The sequence below is a fragment of the Euleptes europaea genome, chromosome 14 (genome assembly GCF_029931775.1).
Source record: "Euleptes europaea isolate rEulEur1 chromosome 14, rEulEur1.hap1, whole genome shotgun sequence".
NCBI classification, from domain to species: domain Eukaryota; kingdom Metazoa; phylum Chordata; class Lepidosauria; order Squamata; family Sphaerodactylidae; genus Euleptes; species Euleptes europaea.
The window spans coordinates 58,572,742-58,592,667 of NC_079325.1; the positions used below are offsets into that span (position 1 = coordinate 58,572,742).

At 47.3% G+C, this 19,926-nt stretch overlaps 1 protein-coding gene across 1 annotated transcript in view; it reads right to left on the bottom strand.

The window, feature by feature from the left end:
* SNAPC4 (small nuclear RNA activating complex polypeptide 4) overlaps window positions 1–19,926 on the bottom strand; it is an 85,141-nt gene that overhangs the window by 54,961 nt on the left and 10,254 nt on the right. The window contains 4 exon segments of the mRNA XM_056860202.1: window positions 11,240–11,404; window positions 11,558–11,630; window positions 12,472–12,576; window positions 13,157–13,238. Coding sequence (XP_056716180.1) covers window positions 11,240–11,404; window positions 11,558–11,630; window positions 12,472–12,576; window positions 13,157–13,238 — 425 coding nt within the window.

Below are 19,926 nucleotides of genomic sequence, written 5' to 3' on the forward strand. Positions count from 1 at the left end.
AGAACATACAACTTAGAATCCTTGTACCAAAATTCCCCGCGTTTAACTAGAGTAGTTGGAAGGGTCTGCAAGGAAAGTTCCGCTTGACAACTGCATAGAAGAGTGTCCCTAAAGGATTCAGACAGACCTTCCACCCCCTCTGGAGTTGTCCCGGCGGGCAGCTGGACTGGGGTCGGAGTCGACACTGGAGCGGGGGGCAAATGAACGGGGCGCTCGGGTCCCTGTGCCTTGGGAATCGTGGCTGCAGGTCGCTCCGAGGGAGGAGGAAGTGAGACGGGTGGCGTTACCGGCTCGGCCGGGCATGTGGTGTCCTTTCACTCCGGAAGCGGCAGCGGCGGGGACTGGGTCTGAGAACGGGTTTGTACAGCCAGAGTGGGCACTAGACCTCATTGGGAAGGGGTGAAGAGCGACTCTGTGGGCCAGTCAACCTTGGTGGGATATTGGGGAAGTCTAGATAAAGCATCAGCCAGTAGATTTTGCTTCCCTGGTACATGCTTCAGGATGAATTGGAATTGGGCAAAGAAGTCCGCCCAACGCACTTGTTTCGCGGACAGTTTGAGAGCCTCGGTTAGGGCAACTAGATTTTTGTGATCGGACCACATTTCAAAAGGCACCGTGGAACCCTCCAAAAACTGTCTCCACACTGTCAGGGCATGCTTTACAGCGGCGGCTTCCTTTCCCCAAATAGCCCAATTGAGTTCGGATTGGGCGAACTTTTTAGAAAAGTAAGTGCACGGACGTAGGTGTCCATCCTCCCCCCGCTGCAGAAGTGCACCCCCCATCGCTACGTCAGAAGCGTTTATTTGAACTATGAACGGCTGAGTGCAGTCGGGGTGCTGCAAGACAGGCTCAGACGTAAAAAGCTGCTTAAGACTATCGAAGGCGGCTTGACACTGGGGGGTCCACTCCACCCGGGTGTTGGGTAAGGTGGCCGTATTCCCTTTTCCCTTAGTTTTAAGGAGATTTGTGATGGTTAGAGCAATCCGAGCGAAATGAGGGAGGAACACCCTGTAAAAATTTGCGAACCCGAGAAATCTTTGTACTTGCTTACGAGTAGAGGGCAGTTCCCAACTAAGCACAGCTCGCACCTTTCAGGATCCATAGTCAGTCCCTGGTGCGAGATGACATACCCTAGGAAAGTTAATTGCCCTTTGTGAAACTCGCACTTAGTTTGGCATAGAGCTGATGATCTCTAAGACGTTGCAGTACCTCTCTGACCAAGGCAACATGTTCATCCATGGTTTTAGAGTAAATAAGAATGTCATCTAAATAAACTACCACTCCTCTGAAAAGCAGGTCATGGAGGATCTCATTAATGAGTTGCATGAAGACCCCCGGGGCCCCTTTCAATCCAAACGGCATCACCATAAACTCGAACATCCCAAAGCAACTAGAAAAGGCTGTCAGAGATTCATCCCCCTCCCGAATTGTGACTCTGTAATAAGCCTTGACCAAATCCAACTTGGTGAAAACTTGTCCTTCCCTCAATTGTCCCAAGAGATCAGAGATGAGGGGGATGGGGTAGGCATTCGTTTGAGTAACAGCATTGAGTTTCCGGAAATCAATACACAAATGCAAATCCCCCGTTTTCTTACATACGAAAAAAGCCGGTGCCGAGCAGGGCGCAGTGGAGGGTCGGATGAAACCGCGAGCAAGGTTCTTGTCGAAAAATTCACGGAGCACCGTTCGTTCTGTAGGGCTCATTGGGTAAATCTTACTCTTTGGCAGTTTTTCATCCCCCACCACCTCAATAGCACAATAAGTCCGACAGTGGGGAGGTAAAACATCACACTCCTGCACATTGAGTACATCTGCAAAGTCCTGATAGTCGGGTGGCAATTAGGTCGGACTGGAGGTGTCCGAGGCTAGAGCAGGAGTTGGTTTGACTATGGTTTTAACGGCCACTTCATATCGGTGTAATTCACACAGTGGGCTATTGAATGCTAAGGTCTCAGCTTCCCAGTCTATGGTGGGACTGTGCCCTTTGAGGCAATTTGCTCCTAACACCACAGCATATCAAACATTGGGAACAATAGTGAAGTTGATTTGTTCCCAATGGTGGCCAATTCCCATTGCCACCCCGTGAGTGCAACGGTCGACTGCCCCCCCCTAAAATCACTGCCATCCATTTGAGCAAAGTGAACAGGTGTTGATAAAGGGACTGACTTCACTTGGAGCGCCTTAAAGGTGGTTTCGTTAATTAACGAGCGGGCACACCCTGAGTCTATTAAGGCTTTAACTTGTAATTGAGGACCTTTTCTATAATGTTGTAATATCACATCTACATATACAGTCTCTTCCACGTCACTCATCATAAAAGGAGCCTTGGGTTTCGCAGGAACGCCTGCAGAGGTCTGCGGTATCGCTCCCTCTACAGCAGACCCAGTCCGTTTTTTGGCTGTTCGCTGGGGGATTCCAAGTTAAGGGCTGGGAAGTTCCAGTGGTTGCCCTCCTCTAAAGAAATGGGGCTGCTCTCTCCAGGAGTAGTAATTGTAATCCTTGACCCCGACGGGTCCGCTGGCGAAAGGTTCGTTGTCACTTCTCCAGCATGCAGAGCTGGGGGGGCCTTTCGTCTTGGAGCGAGGCTCCGCTCGGCAGCGGTGCCTCTCCCCCGAGCGCGTCCTCTCCCGCGAGGAGTCCCCTCCGGCTGGGGAGAGGGACTTGGCAGTCCCTGAGTGTCGGGCAGGCGGCTGCAAAGTGGCCCATGGTACCGCAAACGAGGCAGGCTCCCCTTTGAAATCGCAATGCTCGGTCAGGTGGAGGTAGAGCTGGCCTCCGCGGGGCCTGAGGAGCGGCAGGTTTAGGAGGGTTTTTCTGGTTCCCCCCTCCCTGGCCTGCCGTCGGGCAAAAGAAATAAACTGGCAACGACTTTCCACCTCTTCTGCCAGTAAAATCCACTCTTCCAAGGTGGCTGGGTCTCGTTGCATGTATGCCCAGTTTAGGATCTCAGGATGCAATGCTTCTCTGAAGTAATGCACTCAGGTCGCTTCAGTCCAATCGACTATTTTATTAGCAAGTCTTTGGAACTCGTCCACAAACTCTCAGACTGAGGAGGATCCTTGATGGAGTTGTAGGAGAGCTGCCTTGGCCTTCTCTCCCTGAAACGGATCCTTGAAGAGTCTCCTTAACGCTCGCATGAACTCATTAAGCAACCGTATGGAGCGGGCTCAAGTATCAAATTGAAGGACCATCCATTCTGCAGCCTTTCCAGCTAGAAGTGAGGAAACGAATCTCACTCGGCTGTCTTCAGTGGGGAAGGTATGCCCTTGTTCTCTCATGTAACTGTCTACTTGGTGAAGAAAACAAGGCAATGCATCCGCAGAGCCATCAAATGTCACAAGTAATTGGGGTTGCTTCCACTGCACCACCGGTCCCACTGGTGGAGGTGCCGGAGGTTGCTGGCCGGGGGGTTGTTGTCCCGGCTGCCCCGGCGGCGCTTGTCCCGGAGGTTGCTGTGGTATTGGTTGCTAGATCAAAGATACACTGGTATTAATTAGACAAGCTGTATGAAAGAATAATACCAAGCTCGAGAATTTCTATGAAAACTTATATTCTAAATAGTGAATAAGTGCAAAGTGCTAAAACAACATACAAGTGACAAAAATGAAACTTAAGGCTATATACTAAAGAACAGAGAGACACACAGTAGCTGTACAAAACGCTACTGACCTCTACAAGGCAGCAATGCTTGCAAGGTAAGTAAAAGTTCCAGAAATATTATAACCAATGTCCATAAATGTGTTTTCCTTTGATTTCTCCGTTTTCACTTCAGGTTGTATAGGCGTGCAAGAACAAGACGAAGAACGGAACGTGGTCCGGATGTCCCAAACGTTTTCACTGCCTACAAGGGCAGCTTCATCAGCTGTTCACTCAAGCATAGAGACAAAGCTCCTAAAGACAATAATAAAAGCAAATATTCCAAAGCGTGTGTCTCATTCAATTAATCACAATAAAAACAAAAATAATATTTAAAGATAATGGTAGGACAAGATAACATACCTTAGAATTGAAAAGTCATTATTTAGAGTTCCATCTTACTCTGCGCCAGCAAGGCTGTTCCACTGTCAAATGCTTGGATCTATGCTAACAGGTGAGGATAATTTATGCGGTTTAGTTAGAGAAACTGGCTGATCGAGTTGATTTGGTAGTCCACAGGTGTTTGATTCTTAAAGGGCAATTTCAAAGAAAGCAGGATAAATCTATTTCATTATTTAAACCATAAGGAAAATATGATTTAAAAAGATAAATAAAGTGCATTTCTTGCCTGAGTAAAATTTTTTGCACATTCTCCAGATCAAAGGAATTACCACTGTACACCCATATTACAAAAAAGCATAAATCATTTTCGCTATGTTTATTATTAATGAAATGAGAAGTTAATGGTGCGTCAAGCACCTTCGCCCTAATCCTCGAATTATGTTCCCCTATGCGCAATTTCACTGGTCTAAGTGTACTGCCAACATAAAGCTTCGAGCATTTGCATGAAATTCCATAAACGACCTGACTCATGGAACAATTAGAGAAGTGGTTAAGTTTGAACCTAAAATTGGACGTGGTAGAACTGAATTCCTTCAGAGGAAGGCTTAAGGGGCAAAAAGAACAAGAATTCTTCGTTCAGACCAAAGGAGTCACAATGGGCGCTTCATGAGCCCCAGCGATAGCCAATCTATATATGGTAGCATTTGAAAAACAATTTATTTTTGCCAACTATGTATTTCTTGTGACATTCTTTTGTATAGACGGTTCGTGGATGATCTTCTATTTTTATTGAAATCTAAAGAATCTTTTCTCAATTTTATAGAATGGCTTACTACTTGCGAAGTTAACCTCATCTTTACTGGAACTTCCAGTGCTGAATATATCTACTTTTTGGATCTTGAACTTTTCATTGACAACAAAAGAACTTTGGCATTTAAATCATATAAAAAACCTATGGCTAGAAACGCTGGCTTGATATGATTCCTACCATCCTTTTCACTTGAAAAATAACATTCCTTTCAGCCAGCTCATACTTTTGAAAAGAAATTCTACTCAGGCTCAAGATTATGAACAAGCAGCGAATGGTCTCCAAACGGACCTCGTGGATAGGGGATATCTGATAGATGTTATACATCAAGCTAAGTGTAAAGCCGACCTTAAGGACCGCAGCTCAATGCTGCAGACTAATAATGCTGATAGAGAGCATAATAGAATTTTTTGTTCCCTTACTTTTAGCCGCCATTCAAGATTTATTCAGCACATCATTAATAAACATTGGCACATTCTATCTAGCCTACCTGGATGTTCTGAACCTCCAATTTTTGGACTAAAGAGGAATGTCTCTTTAAGGGACAAACTTATCCACTCTGCCATTTGTCCCAAACGACCACCTCCCTTAGTAAGAGGGCCTTTTCCATGCGGTTCTTGTCCTTTTTTCCCCTTAAGCCTTCCTCTGAAGGAATTCAGTTTGACCATGTCCAATTTTAGGTTCAAACTTAACCACTTCTCTAATTGTTCCACGAGCCAGGTCGTTTATGGAATTTCATGCAAATGCTCGAAGCTTTATGTTGGCAGTACACTTAGACCAGTGAAATTGCGCATAGGGGAACATAATTCAAAGATTAGGGCGAAGGTGCTTGACGCACCATTAACTTCTCATTTCATTAATAATAAACATAGCGAAAATGATTTATGCTTTTTTGTAATATGGGTGTACAGTGGTAATTCCTTTGAACTGGAGAATGTGCAAAGAAATTTACTCAGGCAAGAAATGCACTTTATTTATCTTTTTAAATCATATTTTCCTTATGGTTTAAATAATGAAATAGATTTATCCTGCTTTCTTTGAAATTGCCCTTTAAGAATCAAACACCTGTGGACTACCAAATCAACTCGATCAGCCAGTTTCTCTAACTAAACCGCATAAATTATCCTCACCTGTTAGCATAGATCCAAGCATTTGACAGTGGAACAGCCTTGCTGGCGCAGAGTAAGATGGAACTCTAAATAATGACTTTTCAATTCTAAGGTATGTTATCTTGTCCTACCATTATCTTTAAATATTATTTTTGTTTTTATTGTGATTAATTGAATGAGACACACGCTTTGGAATATTTGCTTTTATTATTGTCTTTAGGAGCTTTGTCTCTATGCTTGAGTGAACAGCTGATGAAGCTGCCCTTGTAGGCAGTGAAAACGTTTGGGACATCCGGACCGCGTTCCGTTCTTCGTCTTGTTCTTGCACGCCTATACAACCTGAAGTGAAAACGGAGAAATCAAAGGAAAACACATTTATGGACATTGGTTATAATATTTCTGGAACTTTTACTTACCTTGCAAGCATTGCTGCCTTGTAGAGGTCAGTAGCGTTTTGTACAGCTACTGTGTGTCTCTTTGTTCTTTAGTATATAGCCTTAAGTTTCATTTTTGTCACTTGTATGTTGTTTTAGCACTTTGCACTTATTCACTATTTAGAATATAAGTTTTCATAGAAATTCTCGAGCTTGGTGGTATTGGTTGAGCCGGAGGTTGTTGGCCAGGGGGTTGCTGTCCTGGGATTGGTGCCTGCGCAGGAGGCTGTTGGCCAGGGGGTTGCTGTCCTGGGATTGGTGCCTGCGCAGGTGGCACTTGAGCTTGCTGCAGGCGACCGTATTCACACATCAACAAGTCCATTTGGTCCTGCATACGGGCCATACGATCCAAAAGCTCTCGGTTTTGAAACCTTAAGGTATGGATCTCCTCTTCAGCCCCCCCCCCCCGGTCCGTCGGGCTTGACTGGCTCGGTAGTTTGTATTCCAGTCCCCCTCCTCTGCGTATAAGTCCTCCTCCTCCTCATATTCTTGGGGATCAGGAGCAAAGGTGAGTCGCTGTCTGCGCGCTACTTCCAGGGGCAGGTCAGGTTCCGGGGAGCCCAAAGACCACGAGGGGAGAGACCAGTCCGATCCTCCACCAACTTTCGACCGCGCTCCCGTTCCTGTCATTGCCCGCGCCCGAGCGGCGGCCGCATCCGCCAACAGTTGTTCCTCTGCCCACCTCTGGTCAGCGAGCGCGCAGTCTGCCTCGAGTTTGGCAGCTGCGGCGGCCGTCACAATCGGTTCAGCCGCTTGTTCTAAGAGCAATAGGATCTCTCTGTGTTGACCCAACAGCGGTTGGATCTGTTGAGCAAGATCCGCAGAGGAAGGACCAAAATCGGGGTTTAGTACCTTCTCGACATCAGCCGCCGTTGCCGTGGGTGGCGGTAAGCCCATGAGGGCCAGGACTGTCCTGGCGGCAACGCTCTGTGCTTCCCGGCGACATAGGGTGGGATCCAAAACAGTTTGCGGAACGTCTTCCTCCCGAGCCACCGCCATTGGGAAACAGAACTCGAGCCCCTGGATTGGGGCCTCCTGTTGCGCCCCGCGGAGCGTAAGCTCAGACAATAGTCGAGTTAGCAGAGCAAAGTCCTCTTGCGCTAATCGAGTCTCCTCTAGTAAAGTATCCAGCCCCAAAAGGTCGTCGCGGGCACGTAGATCAGTGTCCTGGGTCCTCCAGGGGGTCGATGCTGCCAGGCGATGCCACTGATCAATCACCAACCCAACCAGCCGGGTGGCCTCTGTGTCAGTTCTCAGCGTCTCCTCCAAGACGGCATGCAGCAAGTCGGGGTCCTCGGGGAGCTCGTCCTGCGCCCCAACCCGAGGAGACGAATGCCTAGGCGAACCCTCCAGCGCTCCAGCCAAGGGCAGCAAGTAAGGATCAGGAGTAGTGTTCTAATGTAAGCTCTAGCCCTGCGGCAAACCCATAAACAGATTCCAGCAGACGGCGAGTCCACGAAAGCAGTTTTATTGGTTAGAATCGACAGGTTACAGAAGCCATATTCAGAAGAACACTAGTAAGGGGCAAAAGGCAAGGGGCATAGCATATATGGAAAAGCAAAAGGAGATAACTGATAACCCCCTCCCAGAGGCAGGAAGGAGCACTTGGTGATTCCCACACTATGGGAATCTATGAAGACTAAACACGGGGCACAGACTGGCCTTGGACAGAACAACACAACAGCACCTGGAGGCAGCTCAATTGCACTACCGCATACCATCCTCATGGCATGCTCCTGACACAGGCTCATTCCTGTCCACATGCTTACTGACACTTTCAAAAAATTCTAATAGGTTAGTGAGACAGAACCTATCTTTACAGAAGCCATGTTGGGTTTTGATCAGCAGACCTTGCCCTTCTATATGCTTGACAATTTTATCTTCAATAATGCTTTCCACTAATTTACCCGGAACAGACATTAAGCTAACTGGCCTGTAATTTCCTGGGTCTTCCCTGGAACCTTTTTTATAAATGGGTGTTACATTGGCCATTCTCCAGTCCTCTGGTACAGAGGCTGATCGAAGGGACATATTACATATCTTTGTTAGAAGTTCAGCAATTTCCCATTTGAGTTCTTGAAGAACTCTAGGATGAATACCGTCTGGTCCCTGTGACTTGTTAGTTTGCAGTTTGTCTAGACGTTCTAGGACTTCCTGCCTTGTTACCATTATTTGCTTCAGTTCCTCATTCTCCCCTCTCCAAAATCTCTGTTCAGAAGAAGGAATCTGCCCTGTATCTTCAAAAGTGAAGACAGATGAGAAGAATTCATTTAGTTTTTCAGCAATCGCTTTGTCCTCCCTTAGAATTCCTTTCCTCCCATTGTCATCCAATGGTCCAACTGCTTCCCTAGCTGGTTTCGTACTTCTAATATACTTAAAGAATTTCTTACTGTTTGTTTTGATGTGTTTAGCAATATGCCCCTCAAAATCTTTTTTTGCATGTCTAATTATCTGCTTGCATTTCCTTTGTTCAGGTTTGTGTTTGCTTCTGTTCGCCTCGTTTGGGGAAACCTTCCAGTCACTGAAGGAAGACATTTTTCTCTAATTTCTTCCTTTACCTTACCTGTTAGACATGGTGGTGACCTCTTGGACTTATTACTACCTTTCCTGACCTGCGGTATACAATCTAGCTGAGCCTCTAGTAATGGGGACTTGAGTAACCCCCAAGCCTTTTCAAGAGATTTAACCCTTCTAACTGTTCCTTTCAACTTTCTCTTTTCCAGTTTTCTCATTTTAGAGAAGTTCCCTCTTTTAAAGTCAAAGTTAATTGTGTGAAATTTCCCAGTCACTTTCCCACTTACATATAAATTAAATTTGATGCCATTGTGATCACTATTGCCAACTGGCTCAACTACATCCACATCTCGCACTAAGTCACTGGCAGCACCACTGAGTATTAAATCCAGGATAGCCTCCCCTCTGGTTGGGTCTATGACCAACTGTTTGAGGGCACAGTCATTTAGGATGTCTAAATGACTGGCGCATACATTTATCCAATCAATATGAGGGAAGTTAAAGTCTCCCATTATTACTACTTAATTACCTTTACATGCTTCCCTAATTTCATTCTCCATCTCAAGATCACTCTGAGCCATTTGGTCAGGGGGCCGATAGAACGTCCCCAGTACTAAATCTCCTTTGGGGCCCGGAATCGTCACCCATAAGGATTCTGTGGACGAGTCTGCCCTTTTTATGGTCTCTAGCTTATTAGACACTATGCCTTCCTTGATACACATAACAACACCCCCTCCAGTACGCCCTTCCCTGTCATTTCTATACAGTTTGTAACCAGGGATGACTGTATCCCACTGGTTCTCGCCCCTCCACCAGGTTTCTGTAATGTTCACTATATCTATGTTTTCTCTTAAAACCATGCACTCTAATTCCCCCATTTTTGCTTGGAGGCTTCTAGCATTAGCATAGAAACACCTCCACGCTGTTTTTCTCTTTCGACTTGCCTGGCATGTGCCTTTGGGCATCTTTAAATGGCTATCCAGCATTTTTTTTCCCATCCCCTTTCCATCCCCTTTCATGTCTAAGTGATTCCCATGTATGCAATCTGAAGCAATTTTCCCTTTGTCCGTGTGCACTGAGTTTGCCTGAACCGGATGCTTCTCAGCTCCTGTCAGCTTTCCCCCCAGGTTCAGTTTAAAAGCTGCTCTTCCACCTTTTTTATATTACGCGCCAGCAGTCCGGTTCCATCCTGGTTCAAGTGGAGCCCATCCCTTTTATATAGGCCCAGCTTGTCCCAAAATGTTGCCCAGTTACTTACAAATCTAAAGCCCTCTTCCCTGCACCACCGTCTCATCCAAGCATTGAGACTCACCAACTGTGCCTGCCTAGCTGGTCCTGCATGTGGAACAGGTAGCATTTCTGAGAAAGCTACCTTGGAGGTCCTGGCTTTTAGTCTCCTGCCTAGCAACCTAAATTTGGATTCCAAGACCTCGGGACTACATTTCCCCACTTCGTTGGTGTCAACATGAACCACAACCACTGGCTCCTCCCCAGCACTATCTACCAGACTACCTATATGACGGGTAATCTCCACAACCTCCGCACCAGGTAGGCAAGTCACCATGCGGTCCATGCACCTGCCAGAAACCCAGCTATCTACATTCCTAAGGATTGAATCCCCCACTACAAGAAGCCCCCCTCCCCTCTGAGGCATATCCTCAGTACGAGAGGCTATCAGTTCATCCACCAAGGAAGAGGTCCCTTCTAAGGTACCACATCCCCTTACCTCAGTGAGATGGCCTCCTTCCCCAAGGGCTCCATCATCCGTGACTGGCAGGTTGCCGTCACCTTGGGACTGGGATGTGACTATTTCATCCCCGGAGTCCTTAGTCACCTCTCTCCCCGGAGTCCTTAGACTTGACGGCACTTAACACACACACAGATCAGTGGTGTCGAACTCAATTGTTACAAGGGACAGATGTGAGATAAAAGTCACTTGGTAGGGCCCGGGCCATGTCTCGCCAGCCTAGATTGAGTGTGTGTGTGTGTGTGGCTAGCGGGTCAGATAAGAGCCCTCAGGGGACCAGATCCTGCCCTCAGGCCTTATGTATGACACCCCTGTTCTAGATACAGATTTTTGTTTATTTGTCCACAGTCCACACAGCACTTTATAATCAGAGTCCAGTAGCAGCTTAAAGACCAACAAGATTTTCAGGTATAAGCTTTTGTGAGTCAAAGCTCCCTTCATCAGATATCAGACGAAGGGAGCTTTGTCCCTTGAAAGGTTCTACCCTGAAAATCTTGCTGGTCTCTAAGGTGCTCCCGAACTTGAATCTGGTTGTTCTACTGCAGAGTAGAAACAGCCTTTTAGGTTTAAAATTCTCTTAAAGTGAACAGCCCGACTTCACAACAGCCATACCAGGTTCTAGACTCCCAGTCAAGTGATTCTGCCTTACCCCCAGCTCCTGGGCTATCGCTTCCCAGTTGAGGCATTTGTGTCCGGCAGCAATTTCTTTGAGTTTCTCAATCTCTTCCTCACTCCACTCTTTCTTGTTGATACTGGGATGTTCAGAATTCTGCCAGTATTTCTTCAGCTCTTCTGCACTGCGTGTTCCCTCAAACTAAAAACACATCAGAGGGGGTAAAGTTGGAAAAAGCATTCGGCCTCTTTCTCAATACCAAGAATAAACAGCCACAAGCAAGGTGGACTCGCAGGTGTTCCCTCCTTCCACAAAGGAGATCCAGGTGAGACAGTTGACGTCCGGGCTACTCACATCGACATTGGCAATCTTGTCCCAGTCGTGCTTATCCAGTCTGTTCCCAAGCAAAACCTCCTCTGGCAGCAGGCTAGGGGGTGGGAAAAGAGGGGGGCAGAGTTACAATTCTTGGGGAAACCCACCTGCAACCAGAATGTACTTGCATTGAACTACTATTCTCAGTCTTTTTCTGAGAGCAAGTGTGGCACAAGCACAGCCAAACAGAACACCACATACAGGCCACAAAGAACAGTGCTAGTTCTCATGAAGCAGTTCTTTACAACTGCAAAGACCCTTCTTAAAAATATGGATCTATTTTTAATGAACCCTTAGCACTAAAATATCACCATGACAACTTAAACAGCCAAATTATTATCAAGGCTGAGCCTTAAACGCTGGACGATTTCAAGAGACCGGCTTTTATTTGACCTTTACTACATGGTAACATTACCACGGAGCTTCACTCAAGCATTACCAGCTATGTCATCAGCTACAGATTTTTATTCTTCTTCCTCACAGCATCTGAACTGAAGCAAGAAGCAAAGCTCACCTCACTCCATTTCCTTGGAACATGGTCCCTAACTAGAAAGAAATGTTGGGTAGCTGGAGCCACATCCAATGTGATCTCCCAGGGATGGGCTCAGTGGGGAACGGGAAGGAGCAGCTGCCAATGACTCTCCAGGGCTCCGCTGACATGCTTGGGGGTCCCTGGCCTGACTGGGCTGGAATTGCAGTGGCTGGACGGTAAACGATCCTGCCCAACACCTAGACAGCCTCTGCATTCTTCCAGTTGCCATTTCATAGACTGGTAAGCAGTCCAAGTGCTGCAAACCTTGCAGGATCAGGCCCTGCCAGAAAGTGTTGGCTTTTTGGAAGAACACAAACACAAAACCTCGGCTCCCACATGTTTAGTGAAGGCCATTCCTGCTTACTTGATGTCATTCAGTTCATGCTCTACTTCTTGGATTTGCTTTGTCAAGATCTGCTTTTCCATTTCATCCTTGCACCTTTTCCGTTTGTCAGTCAGAAAGTCAAGCCTGTGCAGAAACATTGCTATAAACGACTCGAGACAAAAAGAGGACATGCTCTGCTTTACTTCTCCAGACACAAATTCTAAACAGCTGCTTTCAGCCCAGGAAAGATGTGCTGATGGCCAGGAAGGCAACAGTGCGCGGCATCCACAGCTCATCCACAGCTCTGCAATAAGGGCCCCAGTCAACAGGGTGGAAGAGTTAAATCAGGGACAGCGCCACCAAATCAGGGACAACGTCACCAAACTGGTGGGTGTCCCTAAAACTCTGGACACATCTGGAATGGCAAAGGAGCCACAGTTCAGTGGGCGAGCACAGTCCCCAACATGCATATCTGGGCCACTTTATTCTCCAGCATCTATTCCTTGTTATTCATGCCCATCTCCTCCCTCCCTCCTGTTCTCTCCATGGTGTCAGGCAACTGGCTCTGTAGGGAAGGGACTTCCTTTTCCCTTAGATGAATAAGCCAGCTGCACAGTACAGAAGGGAAAGTCTTCCATGACTTGGATGGAACTGGATAGGACTGGTCAGACTCCTTTTCTCCTGATCCCTAGATTGAGAACATTTTGGTGGGATCCATACTTACTTCAGAAGTTTTGGCTGAAGCAGACGCTGCAAATGATCACTCGCCACAGACTGACCCAGCAACAGCTTCTCTCGGCTCTTCCCTGGGGAAGAAGGAAGAAGAGTTGGTTTTTTATGCCCCGATTTTCTCTACCTTTTAAGGAGTCTCAAACCTTAATATTGTCGAAGGCTTTCACGGTCAGAGTTCATTGGTTCTTGTAGGCTATCCGGGCTGTGTGACCGTGGTCTTAGTATTTTCTTTCCTGACGTTTCGCCAGCAGCTGTGGCAGGCATCTTCAGAGGAGTAACACTGAAGGACAGTGTCTCTCAGTGTCAAGTGTGTAGGAAGAATAATATACAGTGAGGGGGGAAAGTATTTGATCCCCTGCTGAATTTGCCCGTTTGCCCTCTGACGAAGAAATGACCAGTCCATAATTTTAATGGTAGGTCTATTGTAGCTGTGAGAGACAGAATAAAAACAGGAAACCCCCCAGAAACCCAGAAGACAAAAGTCAGAGATTGATGTGAATTATAATGAGTGAAATAAGTATTTGATCCTGTCAGGAGTGGTCACTTCGCTGCCACTTGTCTGTCACGTTCAGGACTGCCGAGTCCCACTCCCCAGCCAGAGAGGATGCGCTCGGGGAAGGGGCGCCGCAGCCGAGCGAAGCATCGCTCCAAGACGAAAAGCGCCCCCAGCTCTGCATGCCGGAGAAGTGACAACGAACCTTTCGCCAGCGGACCCATCGGGATCCAGGATTACAGTTACTACTCCTGGGGAGGGTAGCTCCACTTCTTCAGAGGAGGGTGACCACTGGAACTTCCCAGCCCTTAACTTGGAATCTCCCCTCGAACAGCCAAAAAACGGACTGGGTCTGCGGTAGGAGTGATACCACAGACCTCCGCAGGTGTCCCTCCGAAACCCGAGGCTCCTTTCATGGTGAGTGAAGTAGAAGAGAATGTGTATGTAAATGTGATATTACGACATTATAGAAAAGGTCCTCAATTACAAGTTAAAGCCTTAATAGACTGGATGTGCCCGCTCATTGATTAAAGAAACCACCTTTAAAGCGCTCCAAGTGAAGTCAGTCCCTTTGCCGGCACCTGTTCAATTTGCTCAAATGGATGGCAGTGATTTCAGGGGGGGCAGTCGACCATCGCACTGACGGAGTGGCGATGGGAATTGGCCACCATTGGGAACAAATTAACTTTACTATTGTTCCCAATGTTCGATATGCTGTGGTGTTAGGTGCAAATTGCTTCAAAGGACATAGTCCCACCGTAGACTGGGAAGCTGAAACTTTAACGTTCAAAAGCCCGCTGTGTGAGTTACACCGATATGAAGTGGCTGTTAAAACCGTAATCAAATCAACTCCTGCTCTAGCCTCAGACACCCCCAATCCAACCCAAGTGCCCCCCGAATATCAGGACTTTACAGACATATTTAATGTGCAGGAGTATGATGTGTTACCCCCCCACCGCCGGACGGACTGTGCTATTGAAGTGGTGGGGGATGGAAAACTGCCAAAAAGTAAGATCTATCCAATGAGTCCTACGGAACGGACGGTGCTCCACAAATTCTTAGACAAGAACTTGGCACGCGGTTTCATCCGACCCTCCACCGCGCCCTATCTGGCACCAGCTTTCTTCATGCGTAAGAAAACAGGGGATTTGCGTTTGTGTATTGACTTTCGAAAACTCAATGCTGTTACTCAAACGAATGCTTATCCCATCCCCCTCATTTCTGATCTCTTGGGACAATTGAAAGAGGAACACATTTTCAGCAAATTGGACTTAGTCGAGGCTTATTACACAGTCAGAAGGAGGGAGATGAATCTTTGACAGCCTTTTCCAGTTGCTTTGGAATGTTTGAATTTATGGTGATGCCTTTTGGATTAAAAGGGGCCCCGGGGGTCTTCATGCAATTCATTAATGAGATCCTCCATGATCTACTGTTCAGAGGAGTGGTAGTTTATTTAGATGATATTCTCATTTACTCAAAAACCATGGATGAACATGTTGCCTTGGTGCGAGAGGTGTTGCAATGTCTCAGAGACAATCAGCTGTATGCTAAAGTGTCTAAATGCGAGTTCCTTAAAAGGCAATTGACTTTCCTAGGATATATTATCTCACACCAAGGACTGACTATGGATCCTGATACGGTACAAGCAGTGCTCGATTGGGAACCACCTTCTACGTGCAAACAGGTCGAAAGGTTTCTCGGGTTCACAAATTTTTACAGGGTGTTCCTCCCACATTTCGCTCAGATTGCGCTACCGATCACTAACCTCCTTAAGACTAAGGGAAAAAATATGTTATAAAAATAAATAAATAAATAAATAAATGTGTGAGTGAGTGTGTGTGTGTGTGTGTATATATATATATATATATATATATATATATATATATATATATAGACTAAGGGAAAGGGGAGTACAGCCACCTTACCCACACCCGGGTCAAATGGACCCCCCCAGTGCCAAGCCGCCTTCGATAACAACTTTTTACATCCGAACCTGTTTCGCAGCACCCGGACTGCAATCAACCATTCGTACTGCATGTAGACGCCTCCGACGTAGCGATGGGGGGTGCGCTCCTGCAGCGGGGGGAGGATGGGAACCTGCATCCATGCGCTTATTTTTCTAAGAAGTTCACTCAATCCAAACTCAATTGGGCCGTTTGGGAAAAGGAAGCCGCTGCGGTAAAGCATGCCCTGACAGTGTAGAGGCAGTTTTTAGAAGGTTCCAAGGTGCCTTTTGAAGTGTGGTCCGATCACAAAGACCTAGAGGCCCTAACGGGGGCTCGCAAGCTGTCCACAAAACACGTGCGCTGGGCAGACTTCTTTGCCCGGTTTCGATTCGTCCTGAAATATGTACCAGGGAAACAAAACCTTTTGGCTGACGCTTTATCCAGACTTCCCCAATATCCCACCAAGGTTGATCGGGCCACAGAGTCACTCTTCACCCCTGCCCAACGAGGTCTATTGCCCACTTTGGCCGTACAAACCCATTCTCAAATCTGATCACCGCCGCTGTCGGTGAGAGACGAAGCCCCACACCCGGCTGAGCCGGCAGCGCCACCCGCCTCGCTTCCTCCTCCCCGAGCGACTGACAGCCACGGTTTCAGTCGCCCCCTGCACCTGTGTCGGCTCCATCCCCGGTCAGGCCGCCAGCCGACCCGACGCCGGAAGGGGTGGAAGGACTGTCTGATTCCTTTAGAAAGACTCTCCTTCACAGCTGTCAAGCGGAACTGTCCTCAAAAGCCCTTCCAGCTACTCTAATTAAACGCGGGGAGTTTTGGTACAAAGACTCTAAATTGTATGTTCCCAAAGTGTTGCGGGGGGAGGTTTTGGGTTTGGTTCATGGCACCAAGACCGCCGGACATTTCGGATTCCTCAAAACATTGCATTTGCTACGGAGACAGTTTTGGTGGGCGGGCATGCGATCAGATGTGGACTCCTTCATCCGCAGCTGCCCCATCTGTGAAGCCAAACGATCATAGGGCAAACCTCCCAGACTTTTACAACCGTTAGAGACTCCCTCGAAACTGTGGGAAGTGATTGCAATGGACTTCATGGTGGACCTACCCCCTAGTGGGGGAAAGATAGTTCTTTGGGTGATTACTGATCGGTTTTTGAAACAGGTGCATCTTGTACCCTGCGCAGGTATCCCTTCCGCCCTGAAATTGGCCAGCCTCTTTGTGTCACGTCTTCCGTCTACATTCCTTTCCGCGCAAGATAGTGACGGACAGGGGGTCAACTTTCGTGGCCAAATTCTGGAAGGCTTTTCTCAAATTGGTCGGAGTAGAACAAGGACTGTCTAGTGCCTTCCATCCCCAAACGGACGGTCAAACTGAATGCGTGAATGCAGTGTTGGAATGTTATTTACGCTGCTACGTTAATTACTATCCAGATGATTGGGTAGACCTGTTGCCTTTTGCTGAATATGCTTATAATAATGCGGTTCACCAGTCCACGGGGTTCAGCCCTTTCCAGGTTGTCCATGGTAAAGAGTTTGGCCCCGCTGGTCATATTGATGTTTCTGAGGAGGAGGGGGGAGCTGATGTGGCCGGATGGGTACATTCAATTCAAACAACCTGGCCATGGCTGGTTAAAAATCTAGAGCGGGCCAAACGTCGTTACCAGGCTCAGGCTGACAAACATCGTTCCCCCAGTATGGAATGCAAAGTGGGGGATCTTGTCTATCTGTCCACCAAGAACCTACGATCCACCTGCCCGTGTGATAAATTCAGTGCCAAGTATGTGGGTCCGTTCCCCATTTCCCGGATTATTAATCCAGTGGCTGTGGAACTCTCCTTGCCCAAGTCCCTACGAAGAATTCATCCAGTGTTCCATGTCAGTCTTTTAAAACCGTATGTTCCTTCCCAAAAGTGGCATCCTGAACCACAACCCGAAGTACCTGAAATGGGGGGGGGGAGGAACATTTTGAAGTGGCTAAAATACTGGATTCTCGCATTCGCTACAGTGCCCTTCAATACCTGGTCCACTGGAAACATTTTGGTCCCGCCCAGGATGAATGGGTGCGCGCTTGTGATGTCTCCGCCCCCCGCTTGGTACAAAAATTCCATGCCACCTACCCTCACAAACCCACGGTGGGGGGGTGAGGGGTGAGTCTTTAGGGGGGCAGAATGTCAGGTGGTATGAGGTAGTGCGATTGTGCTGCTTCCAGGTGCTGTTGTGCTGTTCTGTCCAAGGCCAGTCAAGGCCCCGTGTTTAGTCTTCATGGATTCCCATACTGTGGGAATCACCAAGTACTCCTTCCTGCCTCTGGGAGGGGCTTGCCTTGGTTACCAGTTATCTCCTTTTGCTTTTCCATATATGCCAAGTACCTTGCCTTTGCCCCTTACTAGTGTCCTTTTGAATATAGCTGCTGAAACCTTTCGATCCTAACCAATAAAACTGCTTTCGTGGATTTACCATCTGCTGAAATCTGTTTGTGGGTTCGCCACAGGCCTAGAGCTTACAGATTCCTTTGCAAAAGATGACTTAGTACTTGGTGGCAAAACCCTTGTTGGCAATTACAGAGGTCAGACGTTTCTTGTAGGTGGCCACCAGGTTTGCACACATCTCAGGAGGTATTTTGTCCCACTCCTCTTTGCAGATCCTCTCCAAGTCAGTAAGTTTTCGAGGCTGATGTGTAGCTACTCGAACTTTCAGCTCCCTCCACAGATTTTCGATGGGATTAAGGTCTGGAGACTGGCTAGGCCACTCCAGGACCTTAATGTGCTTCTTCTTGAGCCACTCCTTTGTTGCCTTGGCCATGTGTTTTGGGTCATTGTCATGCTGGAATACCCATCCTCGACCCATTTTCAATGCCCTGGCTGAGGGAAGGAGGTGCTCACCCAAGATTTGACGATATATGGTCCCATCCATTGTCCCTTCGATGCGGTGAAGGTGTCCTTTCCCTTTAGCAGAAAAACACCCCCAAAGCATAATATGTCCCCCTCCATGTTGGACGGTGGGGATGGTGTTCTTGGGGTCGTAGGCAGCATTCCTCCTCCTCCAAACACGGCGAGTTGAGTTGATGCCAAAGAGCTTGATTTTGGTCTCATCTGACCACAACACTTTCACCCAGTTCTCCTCTGGGTCATTCAGATGTTCATTGGCAAACTGCAGACGGGCCTGTACATGTGCTGTCTTGAGCAAGGGGACCTTGTGGGCTCTGCAAGACCTCAGTCCTTCACGGCATAGTGTGTTACCAACTGTTTTCATGGTGACTATGGTCCCAGCTGCTCTGAGATCATTGACAAGTTCCCCCTCGTGTAGTTCTGGGCTGCTTCATCACCGTTCTCATGATCATTGCAACTCCACGAGATGAGATCTTGCATAGAGCCCCAGACCAAGGGAGGTTGACAGTTAGGGTTGTCACCTTCTCACCAAGCTGCTTGGCAATAGTCTTGTAGCCCAGTCCAGCCTTGTGCAAGTCTACAATCTTGTCCCTGACATCCTTGGACAGCTCTTTGGTCTTGGTCATGGTGGCTAGTTTGGAATCTGATGGATTGATTGCTTCTGTCGACAGCAGAACCCTAACCCTAATCTGGCTGGTTGATAGGGGATCAAATACTTATTTCACTCATTATAATGCACATCAATCTCTGACTTTTGTCTTCTGGGTTTCTGGGGTTTTTCCTGTTGTTATTCTGTCTCTCACAGCTACAATAAACCTACCATTAAAATTATGGACTGGTCATTTCTTCGTCAGAGGGCAAACGGGCAAATTTAAAAGGGATCAAATACTTTTCCCCCTCACTGTAGTCAGAAGGGGATTGGGTTTGAGCTGAGTTATTGTCCTGCAAAGTATTAAAGGTAATGTGCTAATCATTGTCCTGTAAGTATCAAGATAATGTGCTAATGAGTGTGTGGTACGTTAATGTGGAACCATTGTATCCTGACAGATCACCTCAGGATACAATGGTTCCACATTAACATACCACACCCTCGTTAGCACATTATCTTGATACTTACAGGACAATGATTAGCACATTACCTTTAATACTTTGCAGGACAATAACTCAGCTCAAACCCAACCCCCTTCTGACTATATATTACTCTTCCTACACACTTGACACTGAGAGACACTGTCCTTCAGTGTTACTCCTCTGAAGATGCCTACCACAGCTGCTGGCGAAACGTCAGGAAAGAAAATACCAAGACCACGGTCACACAGCCCAGATAGCCTACAAGAACCAACAGTCTCAAACCTGACGTTTCGCCAGCAACCCCCTCACCTCTGCAGGAGTATATCGTATACCTTGCAGCTGTGGAGAAGTTTA